At 35.7% G+C, this 18,019-nt stretch overlaps 2 protein-coding genes across 4 annotated transcripts in view; one reads left to right on the forward strand and one right to left on the reverse strand.

The window, feature by feature from the left end:
• Positions 1–5,054, reverse strand: part of LOC131155300 (uncharacterized) — a 50,820-nt gene extending 45,766 nt beyond the window's left edge. For 2 of the 3 annotated variants that reach the window (XM_058108346.1, XM_058108354.1), the window contains exon 1: positions 4,459–4,892. In XM_058108346.1, coding sequence (XP_057964329.1) covers positions 4,459–4,755 — 297 coding nt within the window. In that variant the 5' untranslated portion in view covers positions 4,756–4,892. Of the gene's footprint in view, positions 1–4,458 lie in introns of all 3 variants that reach the window. The other variant, XM_058108339.1, reaches the window with a different exon arrangement.
• A 4,953-nt stretch (positions 5,055–10,007) lies between these two features.
• LOC131149674 (uncharacterized) lies at positions 10,008–10,532 on the forward strand. The gene has a single exon (XM_058100365.1). It carries the CDS (start codon positions 10,008–10,010, stop codon positions 10,530–10,532), a length of 525 nt encoding a protein of 174 aa, XP_057956348.1.
• The last annotated feature ends 7,487 nt before the right edge of the window (positions 10,533–18,019 follow it).

An 18,019-nucleotide genomic window follows, 5' to 3' on the forward strand; every position in this document is an offset into this window, starting at 1 on the left:
TATTGTGATGTACTCCGATGAATGTGGTCTATGCTATTGGGGTAACCAGGGTTATATGCTCATGATGCAACCAATCATGGTAGGAAAAAAACTTGTGCTTTTAGGCACAAAGATAAGAAGATCATTTTGACCCCTACCAAGCCCACTCCTAAGGATCCCAAGTTAACAAACATGATAGCCCTTCAAGTCTCAGTTCAAAGAAGCATTCACTTGCGAGATCATAGGGCCTTTGAGAGAGGGAAAGAGAGCTTAGAAAACAAGTGTATTTTAGCGATCAACACTTGAGAAGTTCCTTCTGAGGATCAAGAGTTTTCATGTGAGTATCCACCCAAGATAAGGAAGTTGTTAGATGAGTTCTCTCACTTCTCGGATGTTGTACCCACTACCCAGCGAGTTACCTATGAGTTGCCACCTATGCGAGACATTCAGCATGCCATAGATCTCATTCTAGATTCACAATTACCTAATTTGTCACATTATAGGATGAATTTAAAAGAGTGTGCTCAATTGAATAGGCAAGTAAGAGAACTCCTTGACAAGGTTGTTACCATAGCCTCAATCCTTGAGCACTGCCAACTCTTCTAACTCCAAAAAGGATGGGTCTTCTATTCTCCAACACATTTATCCCATGTAATAGGACTTCTAATGCATCTTATGCAGCTAAATTGTTCTAAAGAGGTCGTTAAATTACTAGGGACTTTAAAGAGTCAAGCCAAAAAGCTAAGTTCAAGATTGTTCAAACATCAAATAGAACATGGTTTATGAATCTTCTATGTCTTCATTGATTCATTTCTTTTCATAAATAGGGTTATATGCTATGGTTTATGGGGTAATGGGATATGCACACACTCACAAGCTCTACACTCGAGCTCGTCCTCTTAGTATTAGATAGAGATGGAATCGTGTTCACCCTCGTGAGACAATGGTCTCTGCATGGGCCCATAAAACATCCGGCTCAAATTGTATCCTTCCCAAACCTCCAAGGTTGGAGACTCTAGTAGCCTACTTATGGGCAACAATAGGAACAATAGAGAGACCTTTTATCCTGAAGATATAAAGTCAAACAACACAAAAAGACCCTAGGTCATCAACCTTAGGATAGAGCCACAGAAGCATTCTCATATAGATCGAGAAATCCTAGCATTGTCCATTGGTACTCCCTTTGACATATATTACATGTGTTTGTTAGGGTGCACTGCTGCAAGTTTTGCCAATGTGGTAAGGATCAAAGAAATAATTGAGTCAGGCATAAAAACTGGAAGGATTCAAGAGGAAGGAATGAGAAGGCCTAGAGATCAAAATAAAGAGGGTGCCAATCAAAAAGAAGAAGGATAGGAACCAAGAAGAGTATGAAGTAAAAGAAGTAGTATGTAATGTCTCTAGTTACCAGCCACTAGTGATGGTAAACCATTCTCATGGTACCACCCAAGCAAGGAAGTTGAAACAAAAACAACAAAATGACAAGAGCGAAAGGATGCAAATTCAACCTATATTCATAATATATGTAGATTTGCTCCCACAATTACTCAAGCATCATCTGGTTGTGCCCATCCCACTATCAAAGGTTCACGAGCCTTATTTAAAATAGCATGACCCCAATGTTTCTTGTGAATGTCGTTCAAGATGTCCAGGCCACATAATTGAGAATTGTCAAGCATTAAAATACAAATTCCAAACCTTGCGAGATGCAAAATGATCTATCTTGACAGCCAAGATGAGTCTACAAGCTAGTAGGTCAAAGAAGGTGCCATGGAAGCAGAGAAAAGAAGCTATGTGGTAAAGATTGGGATAGGTCTCAACTGTTGGAAGTCTTCAAAATTTTGTCAAGCATGGGCTGCCAACTTCTGTAGTGTTAGATATGGATATCAAATTTTCTAGATACTTTTGGAAGACACTTTGGAAAATGTGTGGAACTCACTTGATGTTTTCTTCTGCTTGCCACCCCCAAACCAATGGTCAAAATGAGGTTGAGAAACGTATTCTTGGTAACCTACTTAGGTGTGTTGTAGGAAAAAAACATGGCCAATTAGAACTTGGTGCCACCTACCATTGAGTTTGCTTACAATAATTATGTGAATAAGTCCATAGCTAAGAGTCCTTTTGAATGTGTATTCTATTACAAACCCTATGCACCCATTGAACTTGTTCCTTTGCCACTAGATGCCCATATTTTAGAGCCTATTGAGTTTTTTGTTCATCATATTCACAAGTTGCATGTTGGAGGTTAGGCAATAACTTGCCAAAAGTAATATTGATTACAAACTTATTGCAAATGTGCATTGTAAAGCTAGAAACTTTAATGTAGGCAATAGTGCCATGGTTCGCATTAGACCTGAACGCTACCCTAGAAATTCATTTATAAAGGTCCATGCCCATGCCATTGGCCCTTCTTCCATCTTAAGAAACTTGGACCTAATGCATAGTTTTACTTGATTTGCCTACTCATATGACCATTAGTCTAGTTTTTAATGTGGAGGATTTGACACCTTACAAAGGCACATTTGAGCCTTTTGCTTTGCCATCTAGTGCCCTCTATTTCTTAGCCACAAGATACAATTGAGTGTATTTCGGATGCTGAGTTCATGAGATATCCTCAAGGTTGTTAATCGATATTTGGTTCAATGGAGAGGTTGCCCCAAGTCAAATGCTACATGACTTACTAAGGATGTTGTTTGTGAGAGCTTTCCTAAGTTGTGAGAGTCATACATACAGTCACACTCTCCGAAGCAGAGTTCCTTTCAGCTCAGGGAGTATGATGGAGGACCACCCACATATATTAGGCTACCCATTCATCACACCTATTTTAGGCATAGTTTAGGAAATTGTGCTTGTGTTAGGCCTTCCTTTGTATTTTTTGATTGACTTTCCTTGGTATTGTGTAATTTCATGTTTTGTTGGGGGCTTTATGTATATATGAGTTAGTAGTAGTAGTGGGTATGAATGCTAGACCACAAGTTATTGTACAATTATCCTTTGAATAAGAACTCTCTCTCTCTTTCTCTCTCTCTCTTTGCTCTCTCTTTGGTTCCTTCTTCTTCCACCCCCATTCCTATTCTATTCTATTTTGCCCTTCTCTACTCTGTTCTCTCAGTTGGCTTCTAATTCTATTCTGAATTCTATTTTGTATTCTCTTTCTCCACCCCCCCCCCCTCTCTCTCTCTAGTTTCTTCTTCTTCCATCTCCATCCCTATTCTAGTCTGTTTTGCCCTTCTCTACTTTGTCCTCTTTCTCTGTTCTCTCAGTTGGCATCTAATTCTATTCCGAATTCTATTCTATATTCTACAATTCTACTTTTGTTTCTATCTCTCTATGCATCTATAATTCTCCTCCTCTCCTTTTTTCTCTTCTCTTCTTCTAATTCTCTCCCATAATTCTCTTAGTCTCCCTCTATTTCTGAATTTTTTGTTGCTTGTCCTACATCACCGACATAGAGCAAAATTGGGCCACAACTCTTTAAAAATGAAAATAAGTGTTTGGTAAGCTTAGGGGCTCCTCCTTCTGAAACACTACTTTACCCCAACTCTTAAATACAACAAACATGGAAGACCCACGATTTTTTTGTAAAACAAAGCAAATTGATGTAACATGATAGGAAGTGATTTTTTTTTTTTTTGGCTTTCTTTTCCCTGTAAGTGAATGTTGTTTGAAATAATAGTTAGTAGTGTTAAATGTGACTAAATGTGAAATGTGTATACATTTTAATTACTTACTTTGAAAATATTTTTTAAATATTTTTATTTTATCATTCACATATTTATTTGGCTACACTAAAGAAAATTTCTAGCAATTTGTTCCGACTTTTGTAGAATCCTAGCCTAAACTGCAAGCCCTAGCACATTTTTTTTTCAACCCATAATGCCTAATGCATTCCTACCCTCATATGCACTCATTTTACAGCAAAGGGCAGCCCCGTGCACAAAGCTCCCGCCTCTGCAGGGTCCGGGGAAGGATGGCAGAGGTGGTAAACTCAAGGCTTTCCTGGTTAAATAATCAGGGTTCGAGGCTTTCCACTTGAGATAATACCTTGGTATTTAAGTAAAAAAGGCTAGAGGGGGTGGGCTTCCGTAAATTAGTGGAGTGGGTATCATCGTTTTGATATATATATATATATTTAAACCCACTGCCGTAATGGACGACCCCTCCACGCCAAAGCATATCTCTGACTCTGAGTCACTAATGTGGCCCTCTATAATCAGTGGCTACGAATTCTACATGAAAGAACCGTTGCTCTTTTTAAGTCTTTAGGAAAACGCTCGCCCACACCGGGTTAACGAGCGGATGGTCGGCTTCTGCCACAGGCTAAATACTCAATTTCTCGCCAATTCGGATGCAATGTGACAAAATTGAAATAATTAACAAGAAACAGTAAAATGGCGAAATATTTCTCAAGCACAGAGGAGAGAGAGAGAGAGAGAGAGAGAGAAAGAGAGAGAGAGAGAGAGAGAGAGAGAGAGAAACCTGGAGATTGTGCTCCTTGATGTGCGCCCAAATAAGCTTGAGGGCTTGGGTGCGAGCGATTTCGGGGACGCCACACAGTTCTTGCAAAGCTGGGGAAATGCGCCTGGGCTTCATTATTCCCTTCACCCGTCCCTCCTTAGCTCCAACCGTCGCCGACCGCTTCGACTCAACCGCAAACGTCGCCACCCGAAGCACTCGAGTATTCCCCACAGTAAGAGGACTCGGCGATAGCAGAGACTTCCACACCGCCTTCTCCGGCGCCAGAACGTTCCAACTACAGCTGTATGACATCGCCATTTTTTACGCACTTCGGTTCCAGAGAGAAGAGGGCTACAAGAGGAGGAAGAAAAAGGAGAAGCAGAGGAAGAGACTATGAACTCTCGGCCATGGGCATCTCATCTGTGGATAAAATCCAGTTTTGGATATCATCTAAACGCGCGTTTCCTCACGTTTCATACTAGTGCAGTTATCGAGATTCAAAATGCGGGTCCCACTCTCACTGTTAAAACTTTGCCTTCCTGTCCGCTGGCCGCTGGAAACATTTTAGTGGGTCATATTTGAGGCCCAATGTAAATCGTTTTGGGCCGAGGGTGCCCATGGCCGATGGCTCGTTTCCAATATTGTAAAGTTATGGCCCATTAATTGCGGAACATTTTTTCAGTTTTTTAAAAAATTTATTAAAAATTTAAAAAAAAAATAAAACTATTTAGTCGTGAAATCATTTTTTATTTTATTATTATATTTTTAAATAATTAAAAAAAAATAGCAAAACACGCTTTTTTAAAAAATTTCTAAAAACATATATGAGAAAAAAAATTTAGTAAGTAATAAAAAAAATATTTTTAAATTTTTCTATATAACATGAGTTGACAAGGATGCTTCTTTACCATATCCATTTGTTCACCTGTATTTTTGGTACCACAGCAATCAAGACCGTTTAATTTGTTTGAAAGGGAAGGAGAGATAATATCTATCCCTAAACATTAATCTAAATTGCTCAATAAAAATTTTAGAAACTAGAAAATGAAGTGATATTTTTAAAATTATTTAAAAATTAAAAATAAAAAATGAAATGATTTTTCCACAAGTGAATAATGACAATTTTTTTTTTCATTTTTTTCTAAATGACAATTTATATTTCTACCATTTTTTTAAAAAAAATTATTGTTATTTTTAGTAATATATTTAAATCATATAGACAAGTTGTTCTCCAATAAGCAATTTACAATCACTTGTCGTTTGTATTCATATTTTTATAGTGACTTGGTGTTTCGATTCTTTTCAACTCTTTTTTTATCAATTGAAAAGCCTATATTGGGCTTAAACTATACAATGAGAGGTAGTCCATTTCTCTTGCTATAGTGCTTCCCACTCATCCTAAGATTCTGAACAAAGAAGTCTCAAACTTTGATCACTAGAATATCTACTAAGAGAAGCTTCTTAAAACTCTACAAAGGCAATATTAATTTACGAGTAAGATGCTAAATGTCATAGGGTCATGACGTCATGTGCCCGTAACATTCGGCGTTTTACTTAATTATAAGTAGAAATTATTGAGCTGATAAAATAAAATAATGTTACCTCAACTCCCTTATAATTATTGACTAATGAGAAGAGCGCGTGCTATGCAAGTGCCTAACTTAATTTAAATGAAAATTACAATAAAATAATAATTTGTATAAATAATATTTTTGTATAATATTGAGTTCTATCATATATATAACTCGTACATAATATTATGTTCTTTGCTCAATAGAAAATCATGGCGAGATTTAAATATAAATCTCATTGAAAGTTAATATTATTTATTTAGATAAATTTTTAATTAATATTAGATTGTATTTTAGATCATGGGTATTCATACATATAAGATGATGTGAAAATTTTGTTCGATTTGTTTTTATAATTGATTTGAAAATTTCAACTTGTCATGATTTTCCAATTGAAACATTCAAGCTACTATAAATTATAAATTAATTACTTTATAAAATAGTTTAAAGAACACCAAATTATATATAATCAATGGTAGGGAAAATAAAGTATATTTATTTAGTTATTTTTTTATTGAATCTTTATTAATTCTCTCATTTAAAGCCAATTCAATTAATGTTTCTAAATAAAAATTGTAAATTAAATTTAAGATTTTCTTTTTCACAAGATTGAACATATGCAAAGGACCTTAAATATATAACAACACCTTTCCAATGAATTTTATATTTTCTTTTAATAGTTCAAAAGTTTATATGTCGCCCCCATGGGCATGGCGTGGTGGAAAGACATCAGCAAGTATGAAGGAATATCGGAGGTTCAATTTCAGGTCAATATACTCACGGAACCAGCGGTACCTGTGGATGGTGAGAGTTTACTCTGTGAGCCAACAGAGACCGTGAATGGTGAAGTTCACTCTGTGAACCAACGGAGACCGTGGATGGTGAAGTTCACTCTATGAGCCAACGGGGACCGTGGATGGTGAGAGTTCTCTGTGAGCTAGCAGGGACCGTGGATGATAATGGAAATGTGTCCCGAGGGTCAGGTTGGCCGAACGTCCAACTGATGTACAGAAGTCGTGTCCACATTCCGGACTTTGGCCTGATCAGCGAGACCTAGGGGTAGAGGATGTTGATTCATAGGTTTGGTGCTGCACCCAGGGGGTCCGAAGGGCTCGTTGGTGACTGGAGTTCCTATGTAATAAAAAAAAAAGTTTATATGTCTATTTGTATAACTACATTATATTCGTACAATTATTTATACTTCAGATAATAGACTCTTTATTGAATATATAAATTTTTATTATACAAAAAAAATCAATTATAAGATTTAAACTTTTTCATATAATCTCAATCATCTAAGAAATATTTTTCTTACATAATTGGATTGTGTGCGTGTGTGTCTACAAAGATATAAAAAAAAAAGGATCACGTAATATTTTATTAGGGTAAAAAAAATTAATAATTAGAATTATTGTTGCATTTTTCAGTAATTTCTAATTATTATTGAGATTTACTATTGTTATTTTAATACATCAAACAAATATTAAATGTACAGTAATGTAGATGATCTAATTGAATAAATTTGAGAAGTTTCAATTAAATTAAAATAATATTTTTTCAGTTCAACATAATAATATTTTTAATTGTATTACACATATACTTATGTATATATAATTTTCACCTTAATGATTAAATTTAAAGTGTAAAGTTGAAAAGAAAGACTAAAAGATGAAGCAAAAATAAATGAAGAATAATGAAAGGAATATTTTTAACTTAATATTTTTTTTTTTTCAAATTTTTAGTATGAACACATATATAATTTGGTTGGCACAAACTATATATAGTTTTATGGTCATTGACAATAATTTGAGCTTGGTCACTCTTGGAAATAATTCATCTTTCATTTCATATACCTATCCACCTTATCTCATAAATTAATAAAAAAAAAATTATTCATAAGACCCTTTTAATTGTAACTAATTTATTATTATGAATAATTTTCACAACTTAAGAAGAAAAAAAAAAGAGATATTTACCCATTATAGATACGATGCGATGTGATTGATCCTTTGATTTCCATATTCAAAGTTATTATAAAAGGAATCAATTCAATACTACCAATATATATATTTTTTTTTTATGAAAACCAATTTTATTTTTTTATTATTTTTTATAGATAAAAGTGAATTTTCATAAACACAAATATTCAAATGGTCCTTCGAATCAACTAAACAACTTGGGTTTGGTTGAGTTGATCATGATTGGGGTACAAATTTTATGAGTTTGATTAAATTTTTATGTCCACTTGTTTAAATACATGATACACAATCACTCATATTCTCGATAACGAATTTTTATAACAAGTATCAATTTTAATAATCACACGAAAACCAATTATGTGATCTAAAAAATTATACATAATCTTAATCATTAAAGAAATAAATTATTTTTCATAAAAAAATTAACTAAAAAAAGTGTCATCTTCTAATTAATTTAGTCAATTGCCCAAAATACTCTTCAAGTGAACTATTTGCGCAACAAATAATAATAGAGTATAAAGATAACTAAGTTAAGAAATGAGAGTAGATATAAATTTTTTTTAAATACCCTTACATTTAAGTTTCTTCACCTTCAACTTATTAGTAATCTTCATGCTTTAAACAATCAAAAGTATAATTAATCAAAACATACATAAACTTCTAAATAAGACACTATCCCTCAAATAGGATTTCTTAAAACATTGAAACTTCCTTTATTTGTTAATAATTGTCATAAAATTACTTTGTTCATGTTATTTTTCATGTCTCTCCCTTTCCTTTCCACCACTACAACACTCATTTGTTACATAAATTCATAATGCAACACCATCCTTGCCACCAACCTTGCAAACACTTTTTGAGTCACTCTCTCCACATGCTCAAGTCCAAGCCTGATTTCCACATGATGATGTTCTAAGTTGTAATGGATTGGGTCATCAAATCCCAGCGACACCTTCTTCGTGTTGATCCTACTAAAAACTAATTTATCAAAATTCGCTTTGTTCAATTGCTTAAAACTCTTGACGTAATATTCACGCAGCAATGTAAGTAGCTACAAGGATAGGTTGAATGACATGGTATCTATTTTAGTGAGATACAGATCACTAGGGAGATATCGTTCAATACAAGGTTAATATTATTCAATAGGGAGATACAGATCCAATCGTATATTTTAGTGATCTTTTTTCTTTTTGCAAAAATATTTAGGGTCTATTTGGATCAAGAATTTTAGTTGGGAAATTGAAAGGAAAGGAAAATAAGAAGGAAATTCAACTTTCATTATATTTTCCCTTAATACCTATAAAGGAAATTGTGTTGTTTTACCGTCAACGGTTTCACCAAACTATTAACGGATTACTACAAACCGTCGACAATTTTAGCAAACTGCCGATGCTTCTGTCAATTGTTGAATTGTCGAGAACCTGTGCAACTAAAGATTTTTTTTATATCCAATAGTTCGCAATGACTTGGGATTCTTAAGTTGTATTACTTAAATATTTGTTTCTATATGATAGTCTAGGATATTTTGATTTGGTATTTAAATACTTTTGAATTTGTAACAACTATACTTTGTGCAATTTCTACATATAGGACATCTTCACATCAATGAAAGTGTTACAGTGTTCTGCATCTTCTATATGGTATCAGAGCTCCTTCTCTAACGGGCTTTTTTTTTTTTCCCTCATGGTCGTTTCTTCTAAGTCTGTTATTGTCAATACTTTCGAGCTTCCTGGCAGTGGCAACACTCCTCTTGTTGCCATCAATGTTGGCTTCCAACTTCCGCTGAAGCTAACTCCTTCCAACTTCCCTTCTTGACGCGCCTAACTAACATCATTGCTCATTGGCTATGACCTCCAAGGCTATCTTGACGACATCACTGTATGTCCGTCACCAACCCTTTCTACCAGCACCTCCTCTGTCGGTTCATCTTATACAGGTGTCTTCAATCCAATTTTTTGGTGTTGGCTTAAGCAAGATAAGTTGATCCTTCATGCCATCCTTCATTCTATCTAAACTGATAATGTCACTCATTTCTACTTCAACCACTCCTCATGATCTTTGGTCCAAGTTGCAACGATTATATACCAATCTTTCACGTACTCGTGTTATGCAACTTAAAGAAGAGTTGAATCACATTCAACAAGAGTCCCACTCGGTTTCAGAGTATCTATATGCCATCAAGGTTTTAGTTGATAAACTTTCTGTGACTGACTCTTTAGTCTCAGTGAATGATATTACTCTGTATGTCCTCAACGATCTTGGTCCTAAATTCCATGAGATTGCAGTGCTTATTCGGGCACGTGAGACTTCTCTTACGTTTAAGGAGCTTTATGACATGCTAGTTGGCCACAAAAGCTACTTGAGACGTGTTGACAATTCCAATTCCGCCCTGGTTGTCACTGCAAACACCACTCAGTGCCACACTACCAATTCCACATTCAACCACAACCAAAGTTCCAGCACTAGTTCCTATGGTCCGCATCGCCCCAACTCTGGTCACTATAATTGCAGAGAGCAGTCTGATAAGCCCCAGATTAGTTGTTAGCTATGTGACAAAGTGGGACACTCAGCCAAGTCTTGTCGCTCGGCTTCAAGAGTGAAGTCTATAAATTGTGCCGCTACCAACGAGTCCACCGACAAAAAATGACTTGTGGATTCTACTGCTTCTCACAATATCACCTTTGATCTTGCCAATCTCTCTGTTCACTTAGAGTATGATGGCACGGATGAGGTCGTCATTGGTGATGACTCAGGTACACGAGTCACACATGTTGACTCTATGACTCTTCCTTCTTCCTCGAAGCCTTTTACATTAAATAATACTCTCTGTGTTCCTAATATTCACAAGAACTTAATCTCCATTCATAATTTCACTCGTTCCAATAATGTCTATCTTGAGTTTCACCCATTTTATTTTCTTGTAAAGGATCAGAGCATGAGGGCGACTCTTCTTCACGGTAAATGTCAGGATGGTGTCTATCCAATGTCGATGGCTTCTTCCGCTACCAAATCTTCTATTTTAGCACTTGTTAGTGAATGAACAACATTTGACACTTGGCATAGACAACTTAGGCATCCGTTAAATAAAATTGTTGATTTTTTTATTCATACATTTTCCCTTCCAGTTGCAGGTTCTCTCGTCTCTTCATCATCTATTTGTAATGCTTGTCAATGCAATAAAATTCATTAATTACCTTCTTTTTTTCCCCACTTTTCTTGTTAGCACTCATCCTTTTGAATATATTTATACTGATGCTTGGGGGTCTACGACTTCCACTTCACTTAATGGGTTTCGGTTTTATGTCTTGTTTGTTGATCAATTTACCAAGTATTGTTAGTTGTTTCCTATTGGTTGAAAAAGTGATGTTTGCTCCATTTTTTGTCAATTAAAAGGCATACTTTAAAAATAATTTGGTTTTCAAATCAAACACTTGTACTTCGATAATGGCGGCGAATATCATGCTCTTCGTCACTTTCTCTCCTCTAATTCCAATAGTTGGCTGACCACCGCTCCTCATACACCTCAGCAAAATGGTATAAGTGAACATCGGCATCAGCACATTGTCAAAACTGACCTCACTCTATTGATTCAAGAAAGTCTTCCTCCATCGTACTAGTCTATGCATTTCAGGTAGCGATTTATTTGATAAATCACATGGCCGCTCCTATTTTTAAAAATAAAAGCCTATTCGAAGGTTTATTTGGCCATCTCCTTGATTACAAGAAGTTGCACATTTTTGGTTTGTCAATGTTACCCATGGCTCAAACCTTACACCACAGGTAAACTTCAACCAAAATCCAAGCATTGTCTCTTTCTCGGTTACTCGAGCTCCCAGAGTGCCTATAAGTGTATGGACCTTATTACATCTCTCATCTACGTGTCTAAGCACGTGGTCTTTGATGAGTGTGTTTTTCCCTTTTCTTCCTCTACCCATGTCACTGTGCCTTCTCTATCAGTCTCGGGTGCTAACACACAGGATCTTGCCATACTATTGGTGCCTTCCATTGACGGATACCCTCTTCTCCTACCATTGTGATGGAAAGCACTCTTGCAGCTCCTACTTCACCTTCCTGATCCTCATCATCCTCCCTTACACACTATTAGCCAGCGGTAATCCCTTCACCCACAACACTTGCCTCTTTGGCCAGGTCCACCCGTACTCATGCTATGACTACCCGGTCTATGAATAATATTTTTAGATCCAAACATCTTTACCTTGCATCGAAACACCCTTTTCCTCAACCTGTAAAGCCCACATGTGTGTCTCAGGCCTTGAAGGATCCCAAGTGGCGGCATGCTATGTTCGAAGAGTTCACTACTTTGGTTAAACATGGCACATGAGAGCTTGTTTCGCTGCACTCCATCATCAAACTCGTTGGCTGCAAATGGGTTTTACGTATCAAACAAAATCCTGATGGTAGTATTTCTCACTAAAAAGCACGATTGGTGGCCAAAGATTTTCATCAATGACCTAGTTTTTATTACAATGAGACGTTTAATACTGTTGTGAAGCTGGTGACCATTCGAGTGTCCTCTCCATTGCTGTCAGAAAAACTAGCCACTTCGCCCGCTGGATGTTAACAATGCATTTTTTGCTTGGCCAACTTTGGGAGGACGTATTCATGGTTCAACCTTTGGGTTTTGTTGATCCTAATCTGCATTCTCATGTTTGCAGGTTAAAGAGGTCTTTGTATGGCTTAAAACAAGCACCTCGTGCTTGGTATCAAGAGCTGGGTGCTTGTCTTCTTCAACTAGGTTTTCAAAAGTCTAAATTTGATTCTTCTTTGTTTGTCTACAATTGTGATGGTGTTACTCTCTATTTTCTGGTATATGTGGATGATCTCTTACTCATTGGAAGTAATTAAGCTGTTATCTTTAAGTTTGTTTAGCAGCTTGGTCATCAGTTTTCTTTGAAGGATTGATGGAGATCAACATGCCTTGATTGTTTCATTCGTTGATTTGGTGACACGTGAACAACCTACGGATGTCCACAATCATACAAATTATTTTTTAGGTACGCATAGAGTTATTTGATGACTACTTGAAGACTATCGATGCGTGAAGACCCCAGTCAATATATTGAAGCAAGTTCGAGTCCAAGATCCATGTGAGCTCCACACTGTTTTGAGCTTCCCTTTTGGCAAATGCCGAAGTCTCATATATAAGTTGTAAAAGTGCAAGACAACTAAGCGTGCATGTGTGTGCTTAGTAAGTTGTAGTGTTAGAATTAAGTGTAGTGTTTAATATTTTGTTTCCCCATATGTGTTTCCCATGCTTTGTTCTCCATGCCTGTGAGAGTTGATATTGAATATTGAGAAGAATTTCTTTGCTAAAGCTTGAAGTTTTGTCCAATCATTTTGATTGGGTAGTGTGAGACTACAATCGTTATCTCCGGAGATCAAGTGATGAGAGACCACCCTATTCAGCGCTAACACCATTCCCATCTATCCCTCAAATACACCCCACACGACCATCTATATACACACAATAGTTCCACTTTTATCTTAAGGGACTTGCGGAATAGTCCTAAGATTTGATTGTAGTGCATACGAATAAAAAAAAAAAAAAATCAGATCATGCAATCCCTAATTACGTGATTAGGATTATACCTGCGAGATCTGTCTAGTTTGATCCCAAATCTGCAAGTACGAAAACGAGCTCTTGAAGACGACTAGGAATCTTCTACTGTATTCCTTGAACACGCCTTGCTCCTGAGAAAGTGGGCTCCTAAGCGGCTACTAGGGTTTTCTTCTCTCAAGAAAACGTCTGCTTCTGTGAGAAATTTTTCGTCTCTCCTAGCTGTAGAATGGAACACATGTATATAGGCTACAGTAGGGACCTTTGGGTAAATATGACTAGGGCTTCCCACGTAATTAAGAATTCCTAATGCGACCCGAATTTATCCTTAATTACGTTAATTATAATTCATACCACTAAATAATTATAATTGCACTCCTTGTCATATTCAAAATTAAATTTCGAGCTCCTATTATTAAATGCTTATTTATCTTCCCATGTAAAAATTACAGATACCCATCTATTAAATTAAATTACTGATAATTTAATTAATTGACATATTAATTCCCTAAGACCTTCCACTTAACTTATTTGATGTGCCGGATTCAAAATCCACCTGCAGAGACACAATCAAAACTTAGAAGCTTCCTCAAGGGGGTATCATCAATCCCGATACTGGGACGTGGATTCCATTAATAATTAATGTTCATCACACACATAATGTCATCACCCAACTCACTGAGTATTTTGACCCATAAAGAATCTCACTCTTCTATGAATCAAAGTAATAAACACTGTATGCATGTGTCTAATAATCATATCAGGATTAAGAGCATAAGCACTCATAATAACCATGAGGTATTAATTGTTTTATATAGCCAGTACAAAAAAAATTACCCCAAGACGGTCTTGTTTAATACACACAAAGTGTACTAGCACAAGGAGTTGAAACAGTACCATTCCCAATAGTCAAAACAGACCTATTAAAACCTTGCGCTACAGTCCTACCAATGGTGTGTCCAATTTCATTTAATACTGTGAACAATAAACTTATATTCTATAAGAACTGATGATCTAATCTTTTGTGTATAAGTCGTACTCTATACATTAGATTATCTACTATATAGAATAAAAGACACACATGCATAATTAATAAATAATGTCAGGCAAATATTACTGTGACGCCTCGATTTTTGTACAAATTTTTTTTAAACAATAATAAATAAATACTCACTCACTCTCAATAACATTCATAAATTGGCCACGTCAACCACCATATTACCATTCATATGACCTGACACTCATTGGGTACTAGGTTAAAAATTATTTCATTATACAACCTAACAGCGGAAGACAGTATATACATATTAGTCAAAATACAATACCCAGAGTATCAATATACATCTATATGCATCACCATAACAGACTCAAAAACAACTCAACTCTAGGGGAATTACACCTCCCCTAGTCCAGAAACTCACCCTGTGTGTTAGGGTCCCAGCTCCCCATGGTCCCGGAGCTCTATCACCTGGCCTATCCCTATTCCCTCAAAAATTTAGATAATTAGGTGAGACACATCTCACTAAAAAGGAATAAACTATTTACAATGTGTGGTCATATAAGTTCAGTTATAACATGCTTTACTTTTTAAAACAACATTTCACCTGAGAAAATACACTGATAAATATATTCTCATAATCATATAGATATACAACACAAGCTTTTATAAGCTTTTAAATCATTTCTAAAAATCAATCATTCCAATACAGTTTTACTTGCGAAGTTCCTGAAAATATGAAAGATTACCCACCCATATAGGTATCTTCCCTCTACCCTAACACGTTATGTAGCCAGGTATGGGCACATCTGATACTTATCAGGGCACTCACCTTACTCAGTAAGCCCTTATGCGGAGAGTTTCACTTTGCCTCAATTATTTATTTTATAACACACACTCTTTCATTTCTCATAATCATTTCTCATTCTAATTCATTAAATATCTATGTATACATAAATTCACATTTATGTACTTTACATAATATAATAGATCACATAATTCCAATTCTCAACACATTCACGATTTTCATACTGAGCATACCTCCCCAACGGCATCAGTAGGAACTTTACAACATAATTTCCATACTAAACATACCTCCCCAATGGCATCAGTAGGAACTTCATACACACAATTTCCATACTGAGCATACCTCCCCAATGGCATTAGTAGGAACTTCATACACACAATCTCCATACTGAGCAAACCTACCCAACGACATCAGTAGGAAAGGAATACCTCCCACCTGCAATTATTGTGCGATATTGGCATATCATCAATCATATTTCAGTATATCTCAATTTAGTTCAATATAAATATTCTCATCATTTTCTGTGCACTTTCCATCATCTCATAAAAGTACATATCATATTTCATGTATTCTCACATTTCCCAAAATACTCATGTCAATAATTTGTACAATCTCATTTTTCATGCAAATAATTTCTACTCACGTATAAATATAACATTTCATTATTTTCCACTAGTCACATCAATTATTCTCGTTTCAATATTTTTTCAGAAAATACACATCGTTATATTTCACATTGCAAAACATCACAATTTAATATTACTCAAATGCCACACAATTTATCTAATATTTATATCATAATAACTTTTAGACAAAATATCATATGCTCATTTTCACATATTTATTCACACAGTAATTCTAAAAATACTGTTATAATTTATTCCCCTTACTTGACTTACTGAAAGTCTTGTTAACATCTAGATCCTACGCCCTTGGCGCTCGAAATTCAACTTTTGTAATTTACATTTTCCCCATATTAATTAACTTATTTTCCTAAAATAATACTCATCTAACCTTTCCTAAGCTCCATATACCCCAAATTAACATTTAAACTAACATTTAACACCCCCACTTAATTTCCTGAATTATGCCTGCGGGGCCCAAAATTACACCCGCGGTGCTCACCCGGACCCTAAATTTCAGAAATCCTACTTCAACCTCAGATGCTCAATATTTTAGTATTTTTAAATTAATACTAATTAATTAAAAGAAGGCCTTTTAATAACCCCTATATCCCAAATTTGGGGTTTTGCCCACGACGACCCCACGAGAAATCCGTCCCGCTAGACTTGTAGAAAATCATCCTTAGATTCTCGTGGTGGTGTCTGATCGTCAATCATGCTTATAATTTGCAAGAAATTGAGAAAAAAAATAGAATTTGGCTTACCCCAGGAGATAAGCCTACGCCGCTCCGGTAAAAATGACGGCAGCGGAGAATGGAGTCCAACGGTATCTTTCAATTTTCGATCTGGCGAGAATCAATCACGGAACTGAGGAGAGAGGTAGAGAGAACGAGCAGAGAGAGTGACTGTGCGTAGAGTAGCAAAGAAGAAGATAAGATGAAGATAAGAAGAAGAAGAAAGAAAAAAGGGGGGGGGGGTGTCTCTGGATATTGAGATGCTTCCTGAAGCTTAAGGCGTCTCTGAATATTGAGATGCTTCCTGAAGCTTACTGAAGGTTAAGCTTCAGGCCTGAAGCTTTGATTGTTTTTTTTTTATATATATATACATACATATATATACTATAATATACATTAGATATATGTATATATACATATATCTAATGTATATTATAGTATTATTATTTAATTAATGATAATAATAATTTAATTAATAATTAATTAATTAATCAATTTTTTTATTATCTTATTATTATTATAATAATAATAATTATTATTATTATTAATATTATTATTATTATTATTATTTTCATTCCCAAGCATATCGTTTTCTGGGGTGTTACATTCTTCCCTCCTTATAAAAATTTCGTCCTCAAAATTTACTATTTGTTTGCTTCTCATCCTTAAAGAAAACACTTTCAATTTTATTAATTACTCTCACTTATAGCGGAAGAATACCATGGTTACAAAGAGGGTTTCAGGAGATTACAACTATTTAAAATTCTCCCAAAACCATTCACGCTCCAAAACTAGAAATTCTATCTATCCTACGTTACACTATACAAATAAAAATACACAGTCTTACTCCCTTTACTCTGACGGGCTCAACTCTAAATTTCACTGAATAAGTGTGGATATCCCTGGCGCATCTGATCCTTGAGTTCCCAGGAAGCCTCCTCAATGGCATGATTGCGTCACAAAACTTTTACCAATGGAATCTTCTTCGTGCGTGGCTCTTGTTCCTTCTAGTCAAGGATCCGCACTGGCACTTCCTCATAAGCTAAAGTGTCTCCCAACTCCAGTGCTTCATAGCTAATCACATGGGAGGGGTCTGGGACGTATTTCTTCAGCATAGAAATGTGGAATACATCATGGATCCTAGACAGGACCGGTGGTAACGCCAAACGATAGGCAATTGGACCCACTCTTTCAAAAATCTCAAATGGTCCAATATACCTAGGGCTCAACTAACCCTTCCTCCCAAACCTCATAACACCTTTGTCAGTGCCACCTTCAAGAACACGTGATCT

This window comes from Malania oleifera, chromosome 1 (genome assembly GCF_029873635.1).
Source record: "Malania oleifera isolate guangnan ecotype guangnan chromosome 1, ASM2987363v1, whole genome shotgun sequence".
In the NCBI taxonomy this organism is placed as follows: Eukaryota; Viridiplantae; Streptophyta; class Magnoliopsida; order Santalales; family Ximeniaceae; genus Malania; species Malania oleifera.